We start from the raw sequence: 26,665 nt of genomic DNA, 5'->3' as shown, positions 1-26,665 counted from the left end.
TTCCATCTCTCTGAACTTGACTGTTACACTGACCACATTTAAGTGGAGTCATACAGGCTGTCCTTTTGTGCCTGGCTGGTGGTGGTCTTTTTATGTGTGCCTTCATGTGGCCAATTCCTGGGTAGTGGGAGCGCAGGGCTTGCCTTCTGGAAACCTGGCCTGTGACCAAGGCCCTGGGGAGAAGCTGAGTGGGGTCAGGGAGATCTATCTGAGGCTGAGTTCTACGACTGCCCACCTAGACCTGGTGACAGTCTGCCTTCTCTGATCTGGGCCCTTTTCGCCCATTTGCAAAACAGACATTTCTTTTTCTTTCCAGAGAGGTATTTCAGCAAAATGTTCAAGAGACAGGCCATGCATTTAGGCAGGCACTTTCTCTCCTTATCAACTATGAGAAATTCTGTGGCAGAGTTGTTTATTTAATTTGTTATTAGGTTTAAAAAAAATGTTTTTAATGTTTCTATTTATTTTTGAGAGAGAGAGACAGAGACAGAGTGTGAGTGGGGGAGGGGCAGAGAGAGAGAGACAGAGAGAGAGACAGAATTTGAAGCAGGCTCCAGGCTCTGAGCTGTCAGCACAGAGCCTGATGCGGGGCTCGAACTCACGAACCGTGAGATCATGACCCAAGCCGAAGTCAGATGCTCAACCAGCTGAGCCACCCAGGCGCCCCTAATGTTTATTTATTTTTGAGAGAGAGAGAGAGAGAGAGAGAGAGAGAGAGAGAGAGCAAGCAAGCATGGGGGAGGGGCAAAGAAAGAGGGAGGCACAGAATCCAAAGCAGGCTCCAGGCTCTGAGCTGTCGGCACAGAGCCCCACGTGGGGCTCAAACTCGCGAACCGCGAGATCATGACCTGGGCCGAAGTTGGATGCTCAACCGACTGAGCCACCGAGGTGCCCCTGTTAATAAGGTTTTATTTGAATTTGGGTATAGGTAACATACAATGTAATACTGTCTTTAGGTGTACGATACAGTGATTCCAGACTTAATACATCACCCGCAGCTCATCGCATCAAATGCACTCCTTAGTCCTCATCACCTGTTTCCCCCTTCCCCCACCCACTTCCCCATCAGTTTGTTCTCTAGAGTTAAGACTCTCTTTCTTGGTTTATCTCTCTCTTTTTTTTTTCTCCTTCTTACTCGTTTATTTTGTTTCTTTCTTTTTTTTTTTTTTTATCATTTATTTATTTTTGAGACAGAGAGACAGAGCATGAATGGGGGAGGGTCAGAGAGAGAGGGAGACACAGAATCCGAAGCAGGCTCCAGGCTCCGAGCTGTCAGCACAGAGCCTGACGCGGGGCTTGAACTCATGAACAGCGAGATAGTGACCTGAGCCGAAGTCGGCCACTTAACTGACTGAGCCACCCAGGCACCCCTTATTTTGTTTCTTAGATTCCACATATGAGTGAAGTCTTATGGTATTTGCCCTTCTCTGACGTACTTTGCTTAATATTATAACCTATAGCTCCATGTCACTGCAAACGGCAAGATTTTGTTCTTTTTTATGTCTGGATAAGAATCTGTTTACGTGTGTGTGTGTGTGTGTGTGTGTGTGTGTGTGTGTGTGTGTATCTCATCTTTATCCACTTACCTGTTAATGGACGCGTGGGCTGCTTCCCTAATTTGGCTAGTATAAACAATGCTGCTATGACATCGGCGTGCATGCATCCCCTTGAATTAACATATTTGTATTTTGGGGGTATATACTCACTAGTGCAGTTCCTGGATCGTCGGGCAGTTCATACTGTTTTCCACAGTGGCTGCACCAGTTTGCATTCTCACCAGCAGCGCGCGAGGGTTCCTTTCGCCACATCCTTGCGTAGCAGAGTTGTTTAAAACAGTCCTCCCCTTGGCCAGTACGTCCTTATGGGGCTGTGGCCTGCCGCAAGGGAGCCTGGGAAATGTGATCTTTCTTCTGGGAAACCGAGTGCCCCGCGGAAAGCTGGGGTTCTGTTCCTGGGGGGCGAAGGTGGTTGGGGTGGGTCAGCTGCTTGTCTCCTCCATGCCGTCGTCCTCGTTTTCCCCTCGAAACTCATTAGTAATACACACTTCCTGTAGAAAGCAAATTCAAACAGTACAGATGCATAGAGAGAGGAAAGTCACACAGAAGTGTGTTAGGATTGGTGGCCGTCCTATAAATGCACACCTGCGGTTTGCCTGAGGTGATGCTATGTGAAGATGCTCATAGACAGTTGTTCAGAATAGAGAAAAATGGGGAACGGCCTGTTTGTCCAAACCAGAGGCTCGGCTGCCGAAACGTGGAGGGGGGCAGGTCCCCTCCATCACCTCGGCCCCCCCGCCTCCCTGCCGTGTGCCTTCGCTGGCCGAAATACCCTCTCGTGCCTGAGTTTCCGTCTCAGAGCGGGGAATCCTGACAGTTCGCAGGTCATGACAGGGTGCCAGGAGGTCTGTGTCACCTGGAGACAGCGGGAGCTGGCACCCGCTCAGAATTGGCCAGGGTTGTTGGGGCGCCTGGGTGGCGCAGTCGGTTAAGCGTCCGACTTCAGCCAGGTCACGATCTCGCGGTCTGTGAGTTCGAGCCCCGAGTCGGGCTCTGGGCTGATGGCTCAGAGCCTGGAGCCTGTTTCCGATTCTGTGTCTCCCTCTCTCTCTGCCCCTCCCCCGTTCATGCTCTGTCTCTCTCTGTCCCCAAAAAAATAAATAAACATTGAAAAAAAATTAAAAAACAAAACAAAACAAAACAAAAAAAAAAACTGAGATAATATAAAGAGAAGCAGCTTAAAAAAAAAAAAAAAAAATCAGCCCACAATCCCAGACAGTCACCAGTCACACTTGGGTGTGGGACAGGCCTGCCTGCCTAGTGTGTTCCAAGGATGTCACCCAGGATGCGGAGAGGCCCTGCAGGAAGGAAATTCCCCACTGTTCCGCCCAGACCCTTGGGCGCCATCCCTGACACGCACCCAAGCTTCTTCCACTGCGGCCTCTGTTCCCTCCATTCCTTCTCCGTTCCACTCTTCCCCACCGGGTCCAGTTAGGACCTAGAATTTTCTTCCGTATCATCTTCCTTATTGCGTGCTCCAAGCAGCTGTGAATAAAGATTATTTTTATCTTTCCCTTCACTTTTACATAAGAGTAGCCTATTTTCCCCAGTTCGGCACCTTGATTTTTTTCATTAACAACATATCTTAGAATCTTCCCACATCAGTGCATACGGCCGCTTCCCCTTCAGATAGACATTTTTTAATATGGTCATAGCTTAGGCTCATTTCCTTCCTTAGAACCAGGCAGCACCAAACGTTAGCCGGGGTGGGTGCCTGGAGACCATGTCGCCTGGAATTCTTTTTTTTTTTTTTTTTAAATGTTTATTTATTTTTGAGAGAGAGAGAGAGAGAGAAACAGAGAGCAAGCAGGAGAGGGGCAGAGAGAGAGAGGGAGACACAGAATCCCAAGCAGGTCCCAGGCTCCGAGCTGTCAGCACAGGGCCCAATGTGGGGCTCGAACTCCCGAACGGTGAGATCATGACCTGAGCCGAAGTCAGACGCTTGACCAGCTGAGCCACCCAGGTGCCCCTCAACTGGAATTCTTTTTTTTTTTTTTAATTTTTTTTTTCAACGTTTATTTATTTATTTTTGGGGGGACAGAGAGAGACAGAGCATGAACGGGGGAGGGGCAGAGAGAGAGGGAGACACAGAATTGGAAACAGGCTCCAGACTCTGAGCCATCAGCCCAGAGCCCGACGCGGGGCTCGAACTCACGGACCGCGAGATCGTGACCTGGCTGAAGTCGGACGCTCAACCGACTGCGCCACCCAGGTGCCCCTCAACTGGAATTCTTAAGGTGGGGTCCAGGGTTTGTTTTCAGGGGCCCGTGAATTCTTCAAAGCTTCGAGCAGATGGCATAAGAGTGGACTTTTTTGGGGAGAGGGGAGTCCAGTTTTCGGCGCGTCCCCACATGATGCCAGTGGTTACCTGGAGTGGGGGATGGGAAGGGATGGGCACTGTGTGGATAGATGGATGGGGTGGAGAGTTTTCATTGTTTGACTTTTCATGTATTTAACACTCTTCTGAACCCGTGAAAGCAGGATACTGACGTGGGGTGGGAGAGAAGATTTACCGTCTTTTATTTGCTTACTCCGGTAGGCTGAAAAGCATCAGGTGAACGCCAGTCTCCTCCAGGCCTGCTGTTGTAGGGTAGGACTTCCTGGCCTGGGATGTGTGGATGGAGGGGTGTGTCCACGAGCTGTCTGAGAGGACCCACAAAACTGTGGGTGTACAGGTACACACAGGGGCTGTTCAGGAGACGAGGGATCCGGAGTTCTCCAAAAACGTCTGGTCCAGTCTACCTCCTTTTACACGTGGGGCTTCCTCCAGGAGCCCGGAGGAGAGGTGGGACTCCTGAGGCCACACTAAGCCAGGGCAGAGCTGCTGGTGGGCATCCCTGCTCCCGCACGCTCCCTCGGCATAGTTAACCAAAATGGGATCCTCTCTTGGAGGCGGAGCGTTCCCCGGAGATCTCCAGTTCCAGACCTTCCTCAGCTGTGTGCGTCAGGGACTTCTTGCGGAGGCAACAGATGGCTCAGCTGGGCCATCGCCCCTGAGACCCCAGACCCCAGGGCTCCATAGCTGCTACAGGCAAAGACAAGCCTCTCTGCCCAATCATGCCCTTCCGTGTGGTTTGGGGCCCACCCACGCTAAGATTCCCTGGTAGTAGTTTTCCATTCCAAAGAGTTTTGTCTGCCTTTTTCCTATGATGAAACTAATAACATCTAACACTTTTAAAGTACTTACTGGCTGTGTATCAGGCTTCATTCTAGGTGACGTATATATATCGTGGGTGTGTATGCATACGTACTTATAGACGGATACGGGTACAGAGCTGTATTCATGCATTTAATGCTTATAAACAACCCTACAAGGTAGGTAGTGTTATTATCCCCATTTTAACTGTTGAGGAGACAGAGGCCTGGGGAGGTTAAGTCTTGCCTGAGGTCACACAGTTGGTAAGAGGCAGAGCTGGGCTTCAGGTCCGGGTATTGCAAAGTAGAGGCTGAGCCCTTAACCTCTGCTATATTGCTTTTCATACCTGTAATTAATAAGTTCCTGTCTCATTTAATAATTACACAGCAGCAGGTGTCTGAGAGACCTGAATTAACACAAGTTTTTTTAGAAGTTGTTTACTTCTCTCTCATGTGCTATCCCAGACATAGGAAAACCAGGATTCTGTCATCTGTCATCAACCAGATTCCTTCCTGCCTTTTTTCTACCGTCAATAGGTTTTGTCCCTTGTCTGCATGGCCCAAGATGGCTGCTGAAGATCCAGCCATCACATCCACATTCTGGAGGGAAGCAGAAATCAAGGAGGCCTATTCTTTCTCTTTAAGGACACTCCTCCAAAGCCCAGCACAATACACGGTGTTTACATTTTATTGGCCAGGACTTCACCTTCTCTCCATTTCTAGCTGTTAGCGAGGCTGGAATTGTAGTCTTTATTTAGGAGTTCTCTTTTTGAGACAAAAGGGGAAGACAGATATTGGGAAACATCTAGCAATCTGCTACAATTTTCTTTGGGGCTTTTCTTTTGTTTATTAAAAGACAAAATAAGAGGAGCGCCTGGGTGGCTCAGTCGGTTAAGCGTCTGACTTCAGCTCAGGTCATGATCTCACGGTTCATGGGTTTGAGCCCCGCTTTGGCCTCTGTGCTGACAGGGCAGAGCCTGGAGCCTGCTTTGGATTCTGTGTCTCCCTCTCTCTCTGCCCCTCCCCTGCTGATGCTGTCTCTCTCTCAAAAATAAATAAACATTAAAAAAATTTTCAAAAAAAATTCAAAACGAAAAGCCTTAAGAAGAAAGTAAAAATCCCCTAAGGATAACCGTCAGTCATCATTACTCTATTGGTGGTGATCCTTTTACGTGTTGATTCATATAAATGCTGGGGTTTTTTTGTTTGTTTTGTTTTTTTAAGTAGGTTCTTCTCCCCACGTGGGGCTTGAACTCGCAACCCCCGAGATCAGGAGTCGCATACTCCACTGACTGAGCCAGCCAAGTGCCCCTGGTTTTTTTTATTTAGGATTTTTAAGGCAGTATTGTGTCTTGTACTATTTTTGTACACCTTCCCCCTACTCTCCCAAACCAGGAAATCCATTTGAAAGTCTGATGCGTATCATTTCATACCTCTCTGTCTCTCTCTGTGTGTGGTTTTGTTTTGTTTTGTGTTTCGTTTGTTTGTTTGTTTTTAAATTTTTTTTTTTTTTAATTTTTTTTTTTTCAACATTTATTTATTTTTGGGACAGAGAGAGACAGAGCATGAACGGGGGAGGGGCAGCGAGAGAGGGAGACACAGAATCGGAAACAGGCTCCAGGCTCTGAGCCATCAGCCCAGAGCCTGACGCAGGGCTCGAACTCACGGACCGCGAGATCGTGACCTGGCTGAAGTCGGACGCTTAACCGACTGCGCCACCCAGGCGCCCCTTTAAATTTTTTTTTTAATGTTTATTTATTTGGGAAAGCACACACTTGCGTGAGCGGTGGAGGGGCAGAGAGAGAGGGAGAGAGAACCCAAGTGGGCTCTGTGCTGTCAGCACTGATCCCAACTTGGGGCTCGAACCCATGAACCGTGAGATCATGACCTGAGCTGAGATCGAGAGTCAGACGCTTAACCGACCGAGCCACCCAGGCTCCCCTCGCCTTTCTCTTTTAATAGTATGTCCTGGAAATACTGCGAAGTCAATGCTGATTCTAAGGCTGTGCAATACTGCGTTTATTCAGTTTTGTGAATTGAAAATAGGACGCCAGCGTATTTGTTTTCGTGTCATTTTGGTTTTGTTTCTGTTTTCTCTGTCGTGTTACTGAACATACGGTGCTTCTGCCTCAAAGTAAACTCTGTCCCCCACGTGAGGCTCAAACTCATGACCCCGAGGTCAAGAGTCACGTGCTGCCAGCATGGTACTTTGAAAGTTCTCTTGGGGCCCCTGGGTGGCTCATTTGGTTAAGCGTCCGGCTTCGGCTCAGGTCGTGATCTCACGGTTTATGGGTTCGAGCTCTGCGTCGGGCTCTGGGCTGACAGCTCAGAGCCTGGAGCTTGCTTGGGATTCTGTGTCTCCCTCTCTCGCTGCCCCTCCCCTGCTCGTGCTCTCTCTGTCTCTCAAAAATAAACATTAAAAAAAATAAAGCTCTCTTGATACAAATTTTGAGGGTTTTTTTTTTTTTCTTAATGTTTTTTGAACGTCTATTATTGAGAGACAGAGAGGTAGACCCTGAGCAGCGGAGGGGCAGAGAGAGAGAGAGGGAGACACAGAAGCCGAAGCAGGCTCCAGGCTCCAAGCTGTCAGCACAGAGTCCAACGTGGGGCTCGAACTCACAAACTGCGAGATCATGACCTGAGCCGAAGTCGGGTGCTTCACCGACTGAGCCACCCAGGTGCCCTCAAATTTTGAGGGTTTTTGTAACAGATTCTGCAACATCAGAGTTAAGTTGTTGTGCGCATCTCAGAATTATTTGTAGGAATAATTTCAGACCTAGGATGAACGTATTTTCTCCAGGAGGACGTGCTTTCCATCCACTGGCTGCTGGGGGCATCAACCATCCGAGGTCTCTTTGCACCAGGTGATTCCTGAGGAGGGCTCGGCCTCACCTGCCTCCTGGGTCCTGGGTGCGGGGCCCTGTGGGGTGTTAGTGTCTCATGTGGTAGGTCTCTGGTGACCCGGTGCGGGTCTCGGCTAGCATTTCTGTTACCCACCAGAATACCTGGCAAGTGTCCTCAGACGTAAAAAGAAGCTTCTGGTAGTGTTTCATTTCTCTTGTTTCCAGTCTTCCCTTCAGTTTTTGCCTGGTAAATCTACAGTCTTGTTCATTCGTCAGTGTTTTTTTGTTTTTATTTATTTATTTTTAATTTGCATCCAAATTAGTTAGCATCTAGTGCAACAATGATTTCAGGAGTAGGTTCCTTGGTGCCCCTCCCCCATTTAGCCCATACTCCCTCCCACACCCCCTCCAGTAACCCTCAGTTTGTTCCCCATATTTAGGAGTCTCTTATGTTTTGTCCCCCTCCCTGTTTTTATGTTATTTTTGTTTCCCTTCCCTTGTGTTCATCTGTTTTGTCTCTTAAAGTCCTCGTATGAGTGAAGTCATATGATTTTTGTCTTTCTCTGACTAATTTCACTTAGCATGATACCCTCCAGTTCCATCCACGTAGTTGCAAATGGCAAGATTTCGTTCTTTTTGATTGCCGAGTAATACTCCACTGTATATCTAGACCACATCTTATTTATCCATTCATCCATCGATGGACATTTGGGCTCTGTCCATACTTTGGCTATTGTTGATAGTGCTGCTATAAACATGGGGGCGCATGTGTTCCTTCAAAACAGCACACCTGGGGGCACCTGGGTGGCTCAGTCGGTTGAGTGTCCGACTTCGGCTCAGGTCATGATCTCACAGCTCGTGAGTTCAAGCCCTGCGTCGGGCTCTGTGCTGACAGCTCAGGGCCTGGAGCCTGTTTCGGATTCTGTGTCTCCCTCTCTCTCTGCCCCTAACCCACTTGCATTCTGTCTCTGTCTCTCTCAAAAATAAACATTAAAAAAAAAAACAAAACAAAAAAACAGCACACCTGTATCCCTTGGATATATTCTTCAGTGCTTTTTTTTTTTTTTTTTTTAATTTTTTTTTTCAACGTTTTATTTATTTTTGGGACAGAGAGAGAGACAGAGCATGAACGGGGGAGGGGCAGAGAGAGAGGGAGACACAGAATCGGAAACAGGCTCCAGGCTCTGAGCCATCAGCCCAGAGCCTGACGCGGGGCTCGAACTCACGGACCGCGAGATCGTGACCTGGCTGAAGTCGGACGCTTAACCGACTGCGCCACCCAGGCGCCCCAATTCTTCAGTGCTTTTAAGAAAATGTATTTACAGGGGCTACCTCAGGCAGTGGAGATTGTAACTCTTGATCTCGGAGTCGTGGGTTCAAGCCCCACGTTGGGTGCAGAGATTATTTAAATGAATAAATAATTAAAACTTAAAAAAAAAGATAGTATGTATTTACATATATTCGTACATAAACTTGATAAAAAAAACATACATAAGAGAACCACTAGCAGAATATATCTTTGCTACTTCAAGATACATAATTATGTATAGAAAACCAGCATTGATATGTTCTTAGTATATTAATTTTTACTAATCTTTTCCAAGTTGTTTCCAACCGCAGTATTGGCCTGAATCACCTAGCCCAACATTACTAAAACTTGGGACTAACCCTTGTCTCATTGTCTGCTTCTCAAGTACTTCAGTTGACTTGAAGTTCTAAAATGTGGCTCTCAAAGGTGCCGTGCCTCCAAAATGCTGAGGTTCCAGATTCTTAGGGTCCTCTCACTTTGGGGTCCCAGGGGCCTGGCGTGTTAGGTTTCCTAGGTCTGAGGTTAGAAGGTCCAAGCCCTCGCAGCCCCGCGGCCACCAGGGCCTTTTGGGAAACATGGGCAGCACCCCAGATACGGCCTCTGGGGGCATCTTGTCTTCCCAGCAGCCCGGGGCTGCCTTCTCAGGGGCCCTCCCTGCTCCCTGCTCCTCCACCTGCCCCGGGTCAGGCCCTACCTAGCCCGTGCTGAGTCTGGAGGAGGTCAGACAGACCCACGTTGCAAAGAAGAGGCTTGGGACTCACCACCTGTCTTGCTTGCGTCTTCAGGATCTTCATCATCTGGGTCATCAGCAGCTGGTTCCGCCGAGGGCCGGCCCCTCAGGACCAGGCGGGCCCCGGAGGAGCCCCGCGCGTCGCCAGCCGCAACCTGTTCCCCAAAGACACTTTAATGGTAACCGCCGGCTGGGAGGCCAGACTCGGGAGATGATGGTGTGGGGGAGGGTGTGAGGGAGCGGCGTGAGCAGTTGGGACAGACAGGTCCCTGGTCACTGTCAGCCGCGCACGGGTCTGGGCTTGAGGAGCTCCGGGTCCATTCTCAGCCCATGAGACCTGTGTCAATCTAGCAACACTCTTAAGGGAAGAATAAATTCTGGTTTTGTGGGGAAGAGGGACATCAGAGGTTTCACGCAGTTGTTTGCAAACGCTTTTAACAGGGCGTGTACGTACTTCAAAAGTCTGCTTAGGTTTCAGAATTGCGAAGAGAGGTGTGCAGGGGACGGGTTGGAAAGAAACGGGAAGGAGAGAGCGAGGAGCTCGGCAGAGGGGGACGAGGGACACGTGTCATGTCCTGCAGGATCCCGAGTGGCTGGGGTTCGGGAGCACCCGCAGCCAGTGCTCAGACCCTGGTAACCCAGACTCCTCCCGCCTTTGCGCTTCTCCGCAGCTCTGGGATCCCCGACTACACAGAGTTCTGGTTAGCGGGTGCCCGCTGCTCAGATGCGCTTTATCAGTGGGCCTCTGGGGCTCTGGACAAAGATGGCCATGGGGACTTGTGAAGGGAGGGCGCTTTCTGAGGCCTGGTTTCTCCACTTCCCTGGTGTTTTCAGGGACCAGCTAACCCTCTTGCCGCTCTGACTGTGCTTTATCCACAAGCCTGCAGAGCTCTGACCAAGAAGGCTGTAAGAGACTGAGAAGGGAGAAGATAATTCTGGAGACTTTGATCCCTTCTGACCCCAAATTCTACTTACTTACTTTCTTTCTTTCTTTTCTTTCTTTTCTTTCTTTTCTTTCTTTTCTTTCTTTTCTTTCTTTCTTTCTTTCTTTCTTTCTTTTTCTTTCTTTCTTTCAAGAAGTGGGGCTCAAACTCACTCCATCGCTGGTCAGCCGAGCCAGTCAGGCGCTGCCCCCAGATTCTAAGTGGCAGGCTGGCCGTTCTTCGGCTGTTTCTTGCTCATGGATGCCACAGGCTCGGACCAAGACAGAGGTGGTGGCGGGGGAGGGTTGAGAAAAACGAACATTTATTCTAGCAGCTGCCGTTCTTCACCTGCCCCCTTTCCGCTCCCTCCGCAACACCGGGGGTATCAGCGTGCTGCCGGCTCTTTATCCCCCAGCCTTCAGAGGCTCGGCAGCAGCCCTGAGCCCCCTCCCCGCCCGCCCCCCCCACAGAACCTGCACGTGTACATCTCCGAGCACGAGCACTTTACAGACTTCAACGCCACGTCGGCGCTCTTCTGGGAGCAGCACGACCTCGTGTACGGCGACTGGACCAGCGGCGAGAACTCGGACGGCTGCTACGAGCACTTCGCCGAGCTCGACATCCCGCAGGTGGGGGCAGCTCCCGGTTTCTTCCGACTCCCAGTCCCGCCGCCGAGTGCAGGCTCCAGGCCGGGCACCGTCCTCCGTTCTCACGCTGTGTGACCGCAGGGAGGTCCCCGAGGTCTCTGGGCCTTGGCCTCCCCATCTGAAAAATGTGGGTGGGGTTGAAATTGGTCTGGGATCCTCCCAGCTACCTCTAGGGTAGAGAGAGAGCTTAGGTGACTTACAAGGTCAGACGGCTCGTGAGCGATTCGAGCTCAGGCCGTCTGGCTCTGGACTCCGGCAGCCCCAGGTCCGAATCTGTCTCCCCCAGGGAGCCTTCCTTGACGCTCAGGCTCGGGCAGCTGGCCCGCTCTGGGTTGTCCCTCCCAGGGCTGGTCTGGTCACCACTGTGTCCCCAGCCCTGCACAGCGTGGGGCCGATACCTCAGTGAATACATGTGTCAGTGAAAGTAATGGATCGGTGGACCAGTGGGTGGGGACGTCTCTCTGGGGCTGCCCTGTCTTTCATTTCTCCCCAGCGGGTCTTCTCCTCAGCCCCTGGGTGGGGGGGAATGATGTCTGCTCTGGCTTGGTGCCTGGAAATAGGGTGCGTGCACAGTCTTTCTGAGGTGGGTAGCGTAGCTTGCAGAGGAGTGGCTCGGCCGAGACCTCAGGCCCAGCCCCCGGCCCCGTCCTCGTCCTTGCCATGAGACCCCAGGAAGGCCGAGGGGGCCGCAGGTTGGGTGGTGAGAGCTGCTCTGTAGCGTCCAGTCTAACCCTCCTTCCCAGCTTCTTTGGGGTGGGGGAGGTGGCTCGCTTGTGCCTGATTTTGAGTTACTCCGCGCATTTCCCACTCAGGGCCGCAGGGGAAGCACCGGGTTTGGTCAGGAGCCTTTGCCGGAGTTTCCACGGGAAAAGCAAGGCAGGCAAGGGAAGCAGCTTAGGATTGGCTAGTTCGGTGGGCTCTGGGCTGGAGGGGTGGTCTCCAGCGGTGTGGACCTGGTGCTGGGTGATTCAGGGCAGCTTGGGGTATGAGGTCAGGCAGATCAGGGGAGTGGGCAGGAGTGTGGGCTTGGATGGGCAGGTGAGTCGTTTGTCTCTAGGAATTAGTAGCCCTGGGAGGGGCGGCCTCTCCCCAGCCAGGGGAGACCCCCCCCTCCCCAAGATGTTGAAACAATAAAAATACACAAAACATAATTAACACAGAGGTGGGCTTAAAAGGCAGGGAAGTGACGGGGACACGGTGTGGCCAAGGTAATCCAAGTTCTGCTTGAGGAGCAGACGGGCCTCAGGCACACGACCACCGTCTTGGGTTTCCTCATCTGCGTCAGGTGGGAGTGAGAGTAGTCCCCTTCCTGGGGAGATCGTAGGTGACAGACAGGCACAGGCAGAGAAGGGGGGGTACACGGACGGTGACAGAGCCACACGGGAGCCCACAGACTGGCTTCAGATCCGCTTATTCGCCACATGTCACCTAACCCTCCTTGTGAGGCCCACTTGCCTCATCTGGAAAATGGGGCCAGTAACACCACCACTGCGTCAGGTGTATGTGGGTTAGTTACACACGCGTGACTTGGAGGTCACCAGTGGCAGTGCCCAGAGCGGGCTCTGGGCCCCCCTGCCTCGCCGCCGGACGGGTTGGAACTGCTGGCGTTTCTTGAGCTGCTGCCCTGTGCCCGAGTGGCTGCGCCGGAGGCTCTCGGGTCACTCTGGCGCTCTCGTAAGCTCAGGGATGGCCGTCTGTGTCGTGCAGCCGGGCACTGAGGCCCCGCCAGGTGGAGCCCAGGGTCACACAGCCAGGGTGCATTCGAGGCGGGGCTCGGACCTGAGCGTGTCTGACATCAGTGGCTTGCTCGCGGGCGCCCGGCCACGCCGGCCCGCGCCGGCACTCCGGAGCAGGAACCTGGAGCCGGGTGCCGAGAGGGGCCTCAGCCCTTCCTTTTCCCCTGTCGGTCTGCCTTGCAGAGCGTCCAGCAGAACGGTTCCATCTACATCCACGTCTACTTCACCAAGAGCGGCTTCCACCCGGACCCCCGGCAGAAGGCCCTGTACCGCCGACTCGCCACCGTCCACATGTCACGGAGTAAGCACCCCCACTGTGTGGCAGACCCCCCAACGCCAGGCCCACAAGGGCAGGCAGGAACCCCAGCCCGGGGGGGGGGGGGGTGCGGCTGGGGTGGGCAGGCCAGCTCCAACCGGGAGCTGACGGGGGAGGAGTCAGAGAGCAGGTAGGGAAAGGGACTTTTGAAAGTCGGGACGGGCTTCCTAGAAGGGGAGGGCAGGGGGAGGGCGGGGCTGGCTTGTGCCCGCTGCCAGGCCTGGTGGGAGCGGACGTTCCAGAATGGTCTGTGAGGGAGCAACAAAGAGTAAGCAGGCTGAAGCCGGGAGGACACTTGGGGCTCATCTCCTGCGTGGCATCTGTAACCGCGCGAACGGGTCTTGTGCAAACGCACCGCCCTTCGGGGGTCCTGTGGGGTGGTGCCTGGCTCCCAGGGTGTTCCCGGGTGAGTGTGCTGTGAGGGCCACGCGGCTGGATGAGGCACCCCCCTCCCCGTCCTCATTCTGGCCGGCCAGCCGTCTGGCGCTGGCTGTTCACCAGAAGAATCCCGACTCTGGATAAAACCCAGGGACTCCGAGTGACCCCGACAAGCCCTGGGGGAGGGCCGGCCACTTGGGACTTCCGACGTAGTCTGACCAGGGTTTTTCTCTGCCCGGGGCTTCATCTTAAACTTCAACTCTTCTTGCGCATACGCGGTTTAAAATCCAAATAATTCAACAAGATGGCGCAAGTCCTGTCTCCCTTCACCTCTCCCCCTTCCCCCACTTCCCACTCCCCACAGCCAACTGCTTTGAAGCTCCGGTGGCTGTTCTTCGGCTACTTGCTTAACCTCCACAGTTCCCGATTAACCGGGTGATGCCGCGGTTTCTTGGTTTTTCAGTTTTAGACATTTTTCTTCACTTCCTGCTCTGGAAGAGAAAACCCTAATACAGGAGTAAGATTTTGATTACGTTAATATTCAGTGGCGTGGCTTGTTGGCATCCGAGCCACATGGTGAGCACAGTTATTTTTCCCTTCCGGTCCAACTTCTCATTTTGCACGAGCTTGATCGTGGTTGGCGTCTTTTTGCTCCCACTTTGTGTCTTTGTCCTGGAGTCCACCGTGTCCTGATTGGCTGCCCAGTAGGACTCTCTCACCGTACTTGGGCTTCAGCAGATCTAGAAACTCCATGGCTCCCTCAGGAAGTTCCCGTTCCCTTCTTGTGAGTCTCGTGTGCCCACCTTGCTTTTTGAGTTCAGATCCCTCCGGCTGTTTTTGTGTGGGGCAGTGGTAGATGTACGTCTCCTCGTGCGGGTTAGGTCTTTGCTAATTTTGGAGGGTATAAAAATATCCCAGAGGACGATCTGATTTTTTTCGTTATCACCTGTACTGGGCAAAACAAAAGGTCGATGACCCTGTCTCAGTCTCCAGAACTGATTGGCGGAAGTCCCCTCGTGTGTGCTGAGCTCTGCTGTGTGCGTGTGTCTGTGGAACATGATGTGTGGCATCCGCTAGCGGGATCTGGTGCAGGCAGAGGCAAGCGGAGGGAGCGTGGCTTGCGTGGGTAGACTCCACAGGTGTGGCCCTGGGAGTGGGATTTGTTGGGAGCTCCGGGTTAGATGTGCCGGACATCTCGGAGGCTGCCTTGAACGTGACCCAGGAGGGGGGCGGCTCACCCGCCTCTCATTTGCCCCCGACCGACGCCAGTGTTACTTTCTGGGGTTTTGCCTCTTGGTGAAACGTGATCCGTATTAATGCGCGGCTAAGGTCATTGTTCGTGGTCAGCGTGACACGTGTTGGTGTGGTCTGCAAAATAGCATCTGTAGCCCATGGACCTGAAAAGCCTGCTAGGGCCCTCCAGGCCTCCCTTCCCGGCCTTGCAGCTAGGACCCCTTGGAGCAGGGGCTTGGAGGGACTCAAGCTGGTCCCACGTCAAGTCCAGGGGGAAGAATGGGAGTGTGGGATCAGAGAAGTCCCCTCTGTCTCTGTCCCCAGAGGGCCAGTAGTTAGGGCACAGAGGAGGATGGTGTCATAGAGCCAACAGCAGCCACAGAAGTCCTTTATGTTTTCTAGTGGCCACTTAGTGTGAGCAATAGTTTTATTGAGGTCAACGTGTTGTCGTTTCAGTGTGGAATCAATGGGGAAAATTGGTGAGGTATCTTCGTCTTTGCCTTAAGTTTGTTTTTGTTTGTTTGTTTTGTTTTGTTTTGTTTTGATGTTTTTATTCTTGAGAGAGAGACAGAGCTCGAACGGGGGAGGGGCAGAGAGAGAGGGAGACACAGAATCCGAAGCGGGCTCCAGGCTCTGAGCCGTTAGCACAGAGTCCGATGTGGGGCTCGAATTCATGAACTGTGAGACCTTGAGCCAAAGTTGGACACTTAACCGACTGAGCCACCCAGGCGCCCCCCGCCTTACCTTTTGAAATCTAGTGTGTGTTATGCACTCACAGCAGATCTCGGTCTGGCCCAGCCACATCATCAGTGTCCACAGCCTCCTGTGGCCACTGACTATACTGGCTGGTGCCGTTCCGGGAGCTGTAACTGCGAGAAAAGGGGACTCTTGTCCCCCACGGAAGGCAGGCCCATCTCATGTTATAGGCCATTTTGCATGCCACCAAATCATAGAATGCCACCTGAGCCGAAGCCACTCTCCTTCTGGGGCCAGGCCGGATACGGCTCCTCCCTTCTCTGGACAGCCTCTCCCTGGAACAGCAGCAGGGCACGTCCGCCTGGAAGGTTCCCTCCAGGATGCCCACCCTCGGGTGTTTCCTGCTCTCCCTGGACATGGAGGCAAGGTCTCCAATGAATGGACGCGGGAGGAGTGGTGGGTGATGTTGACGCCGACAGGGAGAGCAGCAGGCTCTGGCCTGAAACCAAAAGCCAATTCCCAGAAGCCTTTTCACACTTGAGCTCATCCATAGAGTCTAAGAGTCCTGAGCCCTGGTTCCGAGTCGGTGAGAGGGATCTGGGCCCTGTGGCTGGTGTTAATGTGACGAGCAGGGACCCTGTAGAGCAGGGAGCCACTTCCCAGGGTTCTGCCAAGAAGGGGTGGGGCTTTGAACCCCATTCTCTGGAGGAGGGACTGAAGCCCAAGGAAGCGATGTAGCTCCCGGAGGTCCCTCGGGGAGCCGGAGCCAGGATGTGACCCCAGAGCCCCCACTCTTGGCCCGCTCCCTTTCGCATTTCCCCCTCTCTCCCCGGCCCCCGGGCAGGAGGGAGTCCTGGGAGGGGCGGGTTGCCGTCGTGCTCCCACGAGGAAGAGCTGAAGAGTACAGGGCCAGGGCGGAGGAGGGGAGACGGAGCTCAGGCGGGCACCGGCGTCCTCTTCCTGGCAAGTCTTGGCAGTCTTCCGGGCAGGGTGGCGGGGAGCCCGTAGCCAACCTGGCCTCTGCAAGGGGAAGTGAGGTCCACTGCCGGCTGGGAATTCACAGCCCCTCAGTATCTCTCACATTGGTGGCTCCGGGGCCTTCTCCAGAACTGTCCACAGCCCCCCTGTTTGTGTCTCTGGGTTCTACTAGTTGTCAGTCCTGGGGTTGGCAGACCGGACGAGGCAGCGGACGAGCCAGCCGACGGGGAGGTGAACTTGGGGCCGGGGCAAAAAGTGGTGGAGGAGACAGAAGCGGCAAGGAGGGCGGCTGGACGGCCTCCTGCAGTGGGGTGGGCAGGGAAGCCTGTGGAAGGGGAGCATGTCACCAGGGACCTGAAGGGTACAGAGGAGCCAGGCGGGAAGGTTCCGACCACGGCGGATGCGTGCCGGGGAGATGGAGCGGCACCTCGGAAGGCCCGGGGTTGGCGGGTGCGAGGAGAGAGGAGTGAGGCGGGCGAAGGCGGGAGGTCAGTGCGGCCGTGGTGAGCGTGGCAGGCGCCCTGCTCCAGGAGCGGGAGCCTGCGGAGGCTCTGGAGCAGCTGCACGTGAGCTGATCCTTGGTTCAAAAGGATTGCTGCCTTGTGGAGAGAAGGTTATGGGGGCAGGAGCGGGCCACCAGGGGGCCGGGAGGAGAGGGTGGCCCGCGGGTGGGAGGAGGGGTTGGATGCGAGGCACGTGCTGGGTGGGGGGCGGCCCCGGGGCGGCCGATGGAACGGACCGAGCGGATTCTGGAGAAGGGCCCCTCCAGGGCTTTGCCTGGGGCAGTATGGCAGATGTTGGCATCGCTGTGAAGTTGGGGGATTGGGCGGCGGGGTTTGAGAGGGCATTTGCGGCTCTCGGCCACTGTTCTTGTCCGCTGTGGGCTGGAGGCCAGTGCGCGGCTGTTGGTGGGCAGAGGTCCGGTGTCCGGCGCCGGTGGGTCTCATGTCCCCCCTCTTTCCTCTGCACCCCCCCCCAACAGTGATCAACAAATACAAGCGCCGGCGATTTCAGAAAACCAAGAACCTGTTGACGGGAGAGACAGAAGCTGATCCAGAAATGATCAAGGTAAACGCGAGCACAGCTGTCGGATCTTGGGGGAGCACCTGGCCTTTCACAGCCCAGCAGCCGGCGTCCGCGGGTTCCCCTGTGGCACTCCCACTGAGCCTCTGTGGGGGCTTGGTTGGGCCACCTCGCCTCTCTGTGCCTCAGTTTCCTCTCTGGAAACCGGGTAAGGAGTCGGAGCTACCTCTCAGGCTGGGGAGGACTCCGGGCAAGCATACAGCAGTCAGCACCTACAGAGCAAGCGTTCTGCCCGCTGAACACGCACGTACTTAGACGCTTCTCACCAGCCCCGCCGGGAGGGTCCTGTCACTGTTCCCATGTTCAGACCAGGAGACTTGCCCGGGGTGTCACAGTCAGGACCCGGCAGGGCCCGGATTCACACCCAAGCAGCCAGGCCCCAGAGCCCAGACTCACCCTGGCACAGAGTAGCCACCTGATGATGTGACTCTAGCAGGAATACTCCCTGGCAGCCTGGGGTGCTGGGGTGTTAACCCGTGATGGGCGCCAAAACCTTCCTTTCTCTACAAGCTGATCCCTGGTGAGAGGGATGGTCCCCAAGCCCGGAGGCTGCGTGTGGGTCCCACATCCGTGCTGTCACACGGCAAAGCCTGGTACATGACCCCATCCACGACCTCAGGCCTGGGTCTCCTGCTCTGTTAGGTAGTTGGGGGGATTCTGTAAAGGCTGGCATGGGTACCGTCTGGGGTGAGCCTTTGGCCAGTGGTCACCGTGATGGTTATTGTTCTGCTGTCTCAAACGTCACGGGAGCCCTCAGGAGAAAGCAGGCAGGTGTCTCTGAGGCCCCCCTCTCCCAACCCTGCCTCACTCTGTCTCCCCTCAGAGGGCCGAGGACTATGGGCCCGTGGAGGTGATCTCCCACTGGCACCCCAACATCACCATCAACATCGTGGACGACCACACGCCGTGGGTGAAGGGCAGCGTGCCTCCTCCTCTGGACCAGTGTGAGCCCCCACCTGCCTCGGGCCCTTGCCCGGGCTGTTTCCTTGTCTTTCCACCCCCACTCCCTGAGAGTTTTGGTCCCCACTACCCGCAGCACTCCCCTTTATCTTCTCTCCTTCCTGTACCTTCTGGTGACCCCGGCACTGACCGCCCGCGTGCGTGCCAAAACCAGTCCCCTGGCAAGTCTCACCTGGCTCATGAGCTGTTGGACCCAACGTCTGAGGTTGGGACAGCATCACCTACAAACCCAGATTTTTTTCTGACTTCTTTCACAAAGCCGATATGTTGGAATCCTGGATGGGGCAGCCGTGGGCTGGAGCTGAGCTCTAGCTGTCCCCTTCCGGCGGGGCCCGCCTGGCTCTTTCTGCCCTGTTCCCTCCACTGAGGTCAGGCAGTCCCTTGGCCCCTTGTGGTGTAGCCAAAAAGCGTCCCGTCAGAGGGGCCCCGTCAGATCCCTGCAGGCCCCTGGATGTGCCGCCTTCGTTCTTGGAGGTGCAAGGGCTCTCCCCAGCCTCTTGGGTGCCGGTGGCCTCCAGCCCGGGCTAAGAGGCGCCCCTGCCCCACGTGCCCGCAGATGTGAAGTTTGACGCCGTGAGTGGTGACTACTACCCCATCATCTACTTCAACGACTACTGGAACCTGCAGAAGGACTACTACCCCATCAACGAGAGCCTGGCCAGCCTGCCGCTCCGCGTGTCCTTCTGCCCGCTGTCGCTCTGGCGCTGGCAGCTCTATGCCGCCCAGAGCACCAAGTCGCCCTGGAACTTCCTGGGGGACGAGCTGTATGAGCAGTCGGACGAGGAGCAGGACTCAGTGAAGGTGACAGGGGACAGGGGGCTTTCCAGCACCTTCCCGGGCAGCGAGAGGGGAAGGCGGAGGGGAGGTGGCAGCCTGAGGACCTCCGGCCCGAGCTGCCTGCCCAGCTCCACAGTCTCCTGGGCCCCCTCCTGAGGCAGGCCCCGGCTGGCTCGGGGGTCCTGTCTCCGAGGCTCCTGTGGGCCTTCTTGTCACAGCCTTTATGTCAGCTTGGTTGGGCCTTCTGGGTCTGGACCTGCGTTCCCCTTCCCCCCTCCCCGCCGCCACGGCCTGTCCCCTTGACCCTGAGCTCCGACTCCATGTCTCTTTTCCCCCTTACTGTGTCCTTGAACGTCTGTTGTTCCCACCTTTCTTCCTGGCCTGTGTCTGTGACCTGAAGACTCAGTGGTGCCTCCCTGGGCTTGTCTCTGGTGTTGAGTTTCCAGTCCTCACCCCAGCTGTCCCTTCATGTGTTTTGGTCACTCTGCCTCTCTCCCCATTACTGTCTCTCCACCCCCCTCGCCTCCCGTCTGTAAAGCACTTGCCTGCCTCTCCGTGCCCACCTGCCCGTCCTGACCCACTCTCCTGCTGGCCAGTGTGCTCTCTCTGCCCCGGGGCAGCCCCCGGGCTCCGGTCTTCTGGGGCCCAGGGGAAGGGGAGTGGGGCTGGCTAACGAACATGCCGCAGCGGTCACCCCTGGGCAAGGGCGCAACGGTGCTCACCGGCATCTCCCCCCACCCCTAGGTTGCCCTCCTAGAGACCAACCCCTACCTGCTGGCGCTCACCATCATCGTGTCCATCGTCCACAGTGTCTTTGAGTTCCTGGCCTTCAAGAACGGTAGGGTTGGGACCCTGGGGCCAATGAGAGGCCACAGGGGCTGGGGATAGGAGGGTGTGCGGTGGGGGCTAGGGTCTGGCCCCTTCCTCCCCTCCTTCCCCATAGGTTTGCCCTCTACGTGGGGTCTCTCAGCCCCACTCTCCAGAGGCCTGAGGAGCTGGGGAGGGTAATGGCCCCAAAACTCCCAGCCCAGAAACTCCCATCCAGCGGGTGTGGCACCGGGGAAGGAGCTGGCCTGCTGTGCCGGCAGAAGCCAGGATGGCACCACCAGGAAGCGGGGCTGGGGAACTCCAGGGCTGGGAACAGGGAAGCCCCAGGGCTACTCCCGCTGCCCTGCACAGCAGCTCTTTGGTGGGAGAGGCCCCTCAAGGCTGCGCGGATGGGGACCACCTGGGTGGGGAGGCAGCAGCCCTGTCCCCAGAAGGCCCCTAGGTTCCGAAGGCCAACAGTGCTGATGGCCAGCATTTCAGGGGGGACTGGCCAGGTGCCGGGCACCGTTCTTAGTGCCCTCACTCGGTAACTTGCCGAGTCCCCATGACCCCAGCCCCACGAGGAAGCCTGTTGGTACCTCTGTGCTTAGGGGTGAGGAAGTGGACGCTCAGGGAGGTTAGGTAACTTGCCCGTAGTCACGCAGCTCCCACATGGCAGAGCCAGGATTTGGACCCGGGCGGAGGCTCCGTCATCCAGTCTCATCCTCTCAGCCCCGTGGGCCACTGCTTCCTTCCCGGAGAGCTGCAGGTGGGGGGCGGGGGCCTCCCGCTCTACAGCTTGCGCAAGCAGCAGTACTAACGGGCACTAGCATTCTTAAGACAGTACTGCCGTGGTTGAGAGTTACCTTCTAGAAGTTTCTGCCATCCAAATGGGACAGTAGGTGGTGGCGACCACTGGTAGCTGTGCCGTATGGAGCACTCGCTGTGCCTAGGCACGCCGTGGCTCCCAGACTTCCTGCTGACTGCCGGCTGGGTCGCCTAGGGTCCCTCTTCCTCCTAAGAGATGAAGGCACAGAGGGCATGGTCACTCGCCCGAGGTCACTCAGCAGGGGGATGGGCCCCGGGGGCCTTTACTCGTGCTCGTTGCCTCCCTGGTCTGAGGTGGGACTCAGATCCACCCGCCTCCAACCGACCCCGTCTCCGTACCCTTTTTTCCCGGTCAGGACTGGGGGGTTCTGTGGGTGTCCCCGGAGTCTGATCGGGGGGCAGGGCGAGCATGCTGGAGCCCTGGAACCAGAATCAGAGCAGGGTGGACAGCCTTGCACACTGATGCAGAGCCAGCCCTGTGTGAGCCTGGGCCTGGCCTCGCTCCTGTGAGGCAGGCACTGGGGCGGTCGGCTTCCTGTGGCTGCAGGTGGGGACACTGCCGTTACCCACTTTGGCCCACGGGAGGCCAGGGCTCAGGGAGGGGCTGGCCTAGCCTTGTGGGTGGGGTCCGCCAGGGGCACTAGAAGGAGCTGTTGGAGACCAGTGCCCAGTCCCTTGCCTATGCCCTAGGCGTGTCTGAGGCCCTGCAGGGTTTCAGGGCGGTGGGCTGGAGGAGCTGGTCTTGAAGTGCGTGTCCCAGAGCGTCGTGCCCAGGGGAGAGAGCATGGCACCGGGGGGACAGCCTGGGGCTGGTGTCATGCAGACCTGGCTTCCGTCCACATTCCACCAGGCCGGGCTGTGTGGCCCGAGGAATGTGGCTTCCCTGGCCAGCCTCGGCACCTGACGCGTGGCAGTGCGCACGGTCAGACTGCACCCTGGGGGCGGGGGTGGGGGCGGGGGTGGGGGGTGGGGTTCCACTGTAAGGACCGCAGTCGTCCTTCCTGCCTGCCTGCCGCTCTGCAAGAGACTCTTTACGGGAGCGGGGGGTAGTGTGCGCCGCTGCCCGTGACAGACCCAGCGCCACTGTGGCGCGTTGGGGGTCTGAGCACGGGGCCTGAAGGAGCTGCAGGAGGGGCTCGGGGGCTCCGCACCCTCTCAGCTTCCCCCCCGCCTCCCGTGCAGATATCCAGTTTTGGAACAGCCGGCAGTCTCTGGAGGGCCTGTCCGTGCGCTCCGTCTTCTTCGGCGTTTTCCAGTCCTTCGTGGTCCTTCTCTACATCCTGGACAACGAGACCAATTTCGTGGTCCAGGTCAGCGTCTTCATCGGGGTCCTCATCGACCTCTGGAAGATCACCAAGGTCATGGATGTCCGGGTAAGGCCGGGCCGCTGTGCTGTTCTGGGGGCCGCCGGGACTTGGAATGGCGGTCGTCTGCGCCAGCCAGACCCTGGAGCTGGCCCCTGGGGGTTTCCCAGTGCCTGTTGCACTCCCAGGACCAAGGGGATTTTCACACCAGGGGATTTTTTGGGTCACACGTGGGACAGGGGAACTGGGAACAGTGAGGAAGGGTGGGGGTGGGAGCCAACGTGGCAGCCGACCACGGCCTCCCTCCCCGTCTGCAGCTGGACCGGGAGCACAAGGTGGCAGGACTCTTCCCCCGCCCAACCTTCAAAGACAAGTCCACGTACATCGAGTCCTCTACCAAAGTGTATGATGATGTGAGTGTCCTCCACGGTGGGCCCCGGGGAGGGTCTCCAAGCACCCACATGCCCTTGGGGGGCCCAGGAGATGGGCAGTGGGTGGGGGGCTAGGGCATCTGCCCGCCCACTGGCCGGGCCCTTCTTTATGGCCTGCGTCACACCCTCCGGTGTTCTGCGCCTGCCGTGTATACTTCCTGTGCGAGTCCACGGTTCCCGGGGCCACCTGGAAATTCCCCTGGCCCGGCCTGCCGGACCGGGTGTGGGTGGGTGAGGGTGGGGAGCCGGGTGCCAGCCCTGCCCCGCGCCCCGCAGATGGCGTTCCGGTACCTGTCGTGGATCCTCTTTCCGCTCCTGGGCTGCTACGCGGTCTATAGCCTCCTGTACCTGGAGCACAAGGGCTGGTACTCCTGGGTGCTCAGCATGCTCTACGGCTTCCTGCTGACCTTCGGTGAGCTGGCCTCCCGGGGCACCCGCCGCAGACGCTCCTGGGCCCCACGCCGGGCCCTGCTGGCGCCCAGCGGTGGTCCAGGAGGCCCGGCCCTGCCCTCCTGATGCTCACGGCCCGGTGCGGGAGAGACTCCTCCCCAGACAGGGACAGCCCTGGGTGGGCAGGGGTGGCGCGTGAGGAGCCTTGAAGGGGGTGAGGGGTGCCTGGCCCAACGTGGGGGTCAGCGAGGACTTTCCGGAGGCCACGCACGGCATGTTTCGGTATGTCCTTGTCCTCAGGGGCCCCTTCAGAGTCAACAAGCAGACGGGAGAGTTACAGCGGGTGCCGCGAAGGGGTCGAAGTAAAGGGGTTTGGGGAAACCTCTCGGGGCATGATGTGTAAACTGAGGCCTGCAAGCTGCCCGGGGTGGGGCGAGGGAGCTGTGGTGAGATGTGCCTGGGCGCGGGAGTGGTGAGGGGCCGGTGGGGCGGGGGGGTGGTGCTGGAGCAGAGTGCGGAGGGCAAGACCGGCAAGGCAGCCAGAGAGGTCGGGGGTCAGGACGCCCCTTCCTCTGCTCACGGGCGTCCCTTTCACCGTCACTGCAGGCTTCATCACCATGACACCCCAGCTCTTCATCAACTACAAGCTCAAGTCTGTGGCCCACCTGCCCTGGCGCATGCTCACCTACAAGGCCCTCAACACCTTCATTGACGACCTGTTTGCCTTTGTCATCAAGATGCCCGTCATGTATCGGATCGGCTGCCTGCGGGACGGTGAGGTCCAGCGGGTGGGCGGGAGGGCCGGCGCGGGAGGCCGCCGCCAGACCCGGGCACAGGCAGGGCCCTGGTCTGAGGGGTGCCACGGCCGCCCCCTCATGCTGCCCCCCTCGCCACCCCCCCCCCCCCCGCCAGATGTGGTCTTCTTCATCTACCTCTACCAACGGTGGATCTACCGCGTCGACCCCACGCGGGTGAACGAGTTTGGCATGAGTGGCGAGGCCCCGACAGCAGCCGCCCCCTTGGCCGAGGCCCCAACAGCAGCAGGGGCCCTCCCACCCCCACCCACCCCGGCCCCTGCCACAGCCACCGCCGCCGCCGCCAGGGAGGAGGCCTCCACGCCCCCGCCCGCCAAGCCCACCCAGGGGGCCAGCTCTGCCACCGAGCCCCAGGAAGCCCCTCCAAAGCCAGCAGAGGACAAGAAAAGGGATTAGCCGCCCCTGGTCCTCCTCTTCTGCTCCGGCTCCTGGTGACCACCATCCCCGCGGCCCCAGCCCCCTCGCCTCCCCTCCTTGTCGCCCTTTCCCTGGACAGATGGGGCCAGGGTGGCAGGAGGCCCCCATGGGCCAGAGCCCAGCGTGTGTTGCGGGGGCCGGGGCAGGCCGGGGCACGTTGTTTGTGGAGGCGCCGTCTGTCCGTGTGTCCCTCTGTGTTTCTAGCCATCTCGCCCTGCCAGCCCAGCACTGTTGGGAATCATGGTGAAGCCGACGTGGCGCTGCCGAGGGGGGTGCCCAGGCGGGGGGGCGGCTGGGGCCCCTCTGCGGGATGCCTGCGGCCATCCATCATCTTGTCCCTTGTCCCCCCGCCACGCCCCTCCTCCCAGACCGCCACCCTTTAACACAGTCTGGATTTAATAAATTCATATGGGTGTTTAACTTAAACTCAGCCATCCCCCCTCGTGCCTGCCTTCCTCTGCCACCTCGGAGGGCAGCTTCGCCGGGGTGCGGGTGTCTCTCCTGGGTCTGCAAGGGAGACCTGCGGAGTGCAGGACGGAGTAGAGTGGGAGAGAGTGACCCCCCCGTGACCAGGCCCTTTCTCCCCCTTCTCCCCCTCCCGGCAGCCCTCCAGGGGCTTCTGTAACTGTCCCCATTTCACAGACGGGAAGCTGTTTGCTGTGACCTTATTGCACCTGCATTCTTGCCCACGAGGCTGCATCTGGCTGTGCCCCCTCCTCTGATGCTCTCCTGGCCTCGTGCTGCCAGGCGGGGCAGCAGCACAGGCCCACCCCATGAGTCAACTCCCCATCAGGCTTCCTTGTTGAGTAGTCCCTGCATCCTAGACACACAGCCTCCCGTCTCTGGGCCTCTGAGCTCTCCCCGCCAGGGTCACGGTAGGGGTACGGGGGTGAATCCTTACTCAGGGTGGTGTGCCTGGCTGTCGTGCTCTGTAGCTGTGGAGGTGACATCTGCCCCCAGGACCCAGCCAACACGTCTTCCCAGCTGTCTGGGCTGGGACTGTCGATCCACTGTATAGACATGGACTCTATACGTCTCTGGATGTCCCTTCCCTCCGAACTGTTGGGACCTCACATTTCCAGATTTACTGTTTTGGGGGGTGGCCGCATCAACACAGGGAGAGGACGCCCAGGGCCACACAGGGCTCCACTGCCGACCTCCTGCAGAGCCGGGCAGGGAATCCATGAGGTCCTGGGAAACGTTGGCACACGCAGGGCCCTGCGTGTACACACGTGGGCAGCGGGCCCCTCCTCCCCTCAGGCAGCCCCACGGACCCACAACACTCCCTTCCCTGCCTCACCTCATCCCAGGGTTGCCAGTGCCCCGGGAGAAAGCCCGGACTCCTCTGCGGGGCTTCTGTCCCACGATTCTAGGAACCAAGGAGGCTCTCAGGCCCCCTGGACTCACTAGCCCCCCACAGGCACACGCCCAAGCCTTTGGCAAGGCCCACCAGCCGTACCCCCCACACTCGGGAGTCCCACCTCTTCACTCCCACTGAGGCCACCTGGTCCAGGCTGTTCCCCGTCTGTCGCTGCCCCTCCCGTCCACTCTCCACTCAGCAGCCAGAGGGTTTTCTAAGGCACAGACTTGACCCTGCCTGTCCCTGTTCAGAACCTGCTGTGGTTCCCAGTATGCTTGGGAGAAGAGTCCAGGCCCCTAATAAACGAGACCTTGAGGGGATGGGAGGGACTTCACCCCCACAGCCTCGTCTTGCTTTTTTTTTTTTTTTTTTTTAACATTTTCAAGTAATCTCTATGCCCAATGTGCTTGAACTCACAACCCCGGGATCAAGAGCTGCACGCTCCAGCCACTGACGGAGCCAGCCAGGCGCCCCTCCTCACCCTTGCTTTAACTTGCCATGATCTCTTATCTTCTGGCTCTAGACCCTGCTCTTCCCTTCCCTGGGATGTGCCCTGAGGCACACAACTCATTATCTTACCCTAGGCGTCCCCCACATTGCAGTTCCAGTATCTCTTCCTCCAGGAAGTCCTCCCTGACTACCTGATCCAGGACCCCCAGCTCCCTGATCTCTCACCCCAGCCCTGCCCACTATGAGTCATCCCTGTCTAGGGACAGGTTATTCTCCACTGGACTGAGCCTTGTGAGCACAGAGTCAGAGCTGTCTCAGTCACTGTTCTGTCCTCTGGGAATGTTGGCTGAGCACATGTTTGTATAGTGTCTCACAGACAGGTACACATCCAGAAGTGTGGACCTTGGCGGGGCCTGCATTAACACACTGGTGGAGAGACTGACATGCAGTCAGTCCACAGATCTTTCCCGAGCACCTCCCCTGCACCTTGCACTGAGCGGGGATGGGGGTGGGGGTTCTGCTTACACAGCAGAGACCAAGATAGCCCCAAGCCTGCCCTCAGG

General features: G+C 57.1%; 1 protein-coding gene across 2 annotated transcripts in view; it reads left to right on the top strand.

Annotated features, from left to right (window-relative positions):
- The window catches only part of CLPTM1 (CLPTM1 regulator of GABA type A receptor forward trafficking), a 32,808-nt gene extending 8,090 nt beyond the window's left edge, over nucleotides 1–24,718 (top strand). For both annotated transcript variants that reach the window (XM_045441989.1, XM_045441990.1), the window contains 12 exons: nucleotides 9,629–9,752; nucleotides 10,967–11,125; nucleotides 13,063–13,180; nucleotides 17,463–17,548; nucleotides 18,387–18,507; nucleotides 19,080–19,324; nucleotides 20,045–20,138; nucleotides 22,118–22,308; nucleotides 22,557–22,652; nucleotides 22,947–23,082; nucleotides 23,667–23,834; nucleotides 23,973–24,718. In XM_045441989.1, coding sequence (XP_045297945.1) covers nucleotides 9,629–9,752; nucleotides 10,967–11,125; nucleotides 13,063–13,180; nucleotides 17,463–17,548; nucleotides 18,387–18,507; nucleotides 19,080–19,324; nucleotides 20,045–20,138; nucleotides 22,118–22,308; nucleotides 22,557–22,652; nucleotides 22,947–23,082; nucleotides 23,667–23,834; nucleotides 23,973–24,271 — 1,837 coding nt within the window. In that variant the 3' untranslated portion in view covers nucleotides 24,272–24,718. The remainder of the gene's footprint in view (nucleotides 1–9,628; nucleotides 9,753–10,966; nucleotides 11,126–13,062; nucleotides 13,181–17,462; nucleotides 17,549–18,386; nucleotides 18,508–19,079; nucleotides 19,325–20,044; nucleotides 20,139–22,117; nucleotides 22,309–22,556; nucleotides 22,653–22,946; nucleotides 23,083–23,666; nucleotides 23,835–23,972) is intronic.
- Nucleotides 24,719–26,665: the final 1,947 nt, after the last annotated feature.

This window comes from Leopardus geoffroyi, chromosome E2 (genome assembly GCF_018350155.1).
Source record: "Leopardus geoffroyi isolate Oge1 chromosome E2, O.geoffroyi_Oge1_pat1.0, whole genome shotgun sequence".
Taxonomy (NCBI): Eukaryota; Metazoa; Chordata; class Mammalia; order Carnivora; family Felidae; genus Leopardus; species Leopardus geoffroyi.
This window is presented reverse-complemented; position numbering and strand designations above follow the sequence as displayed.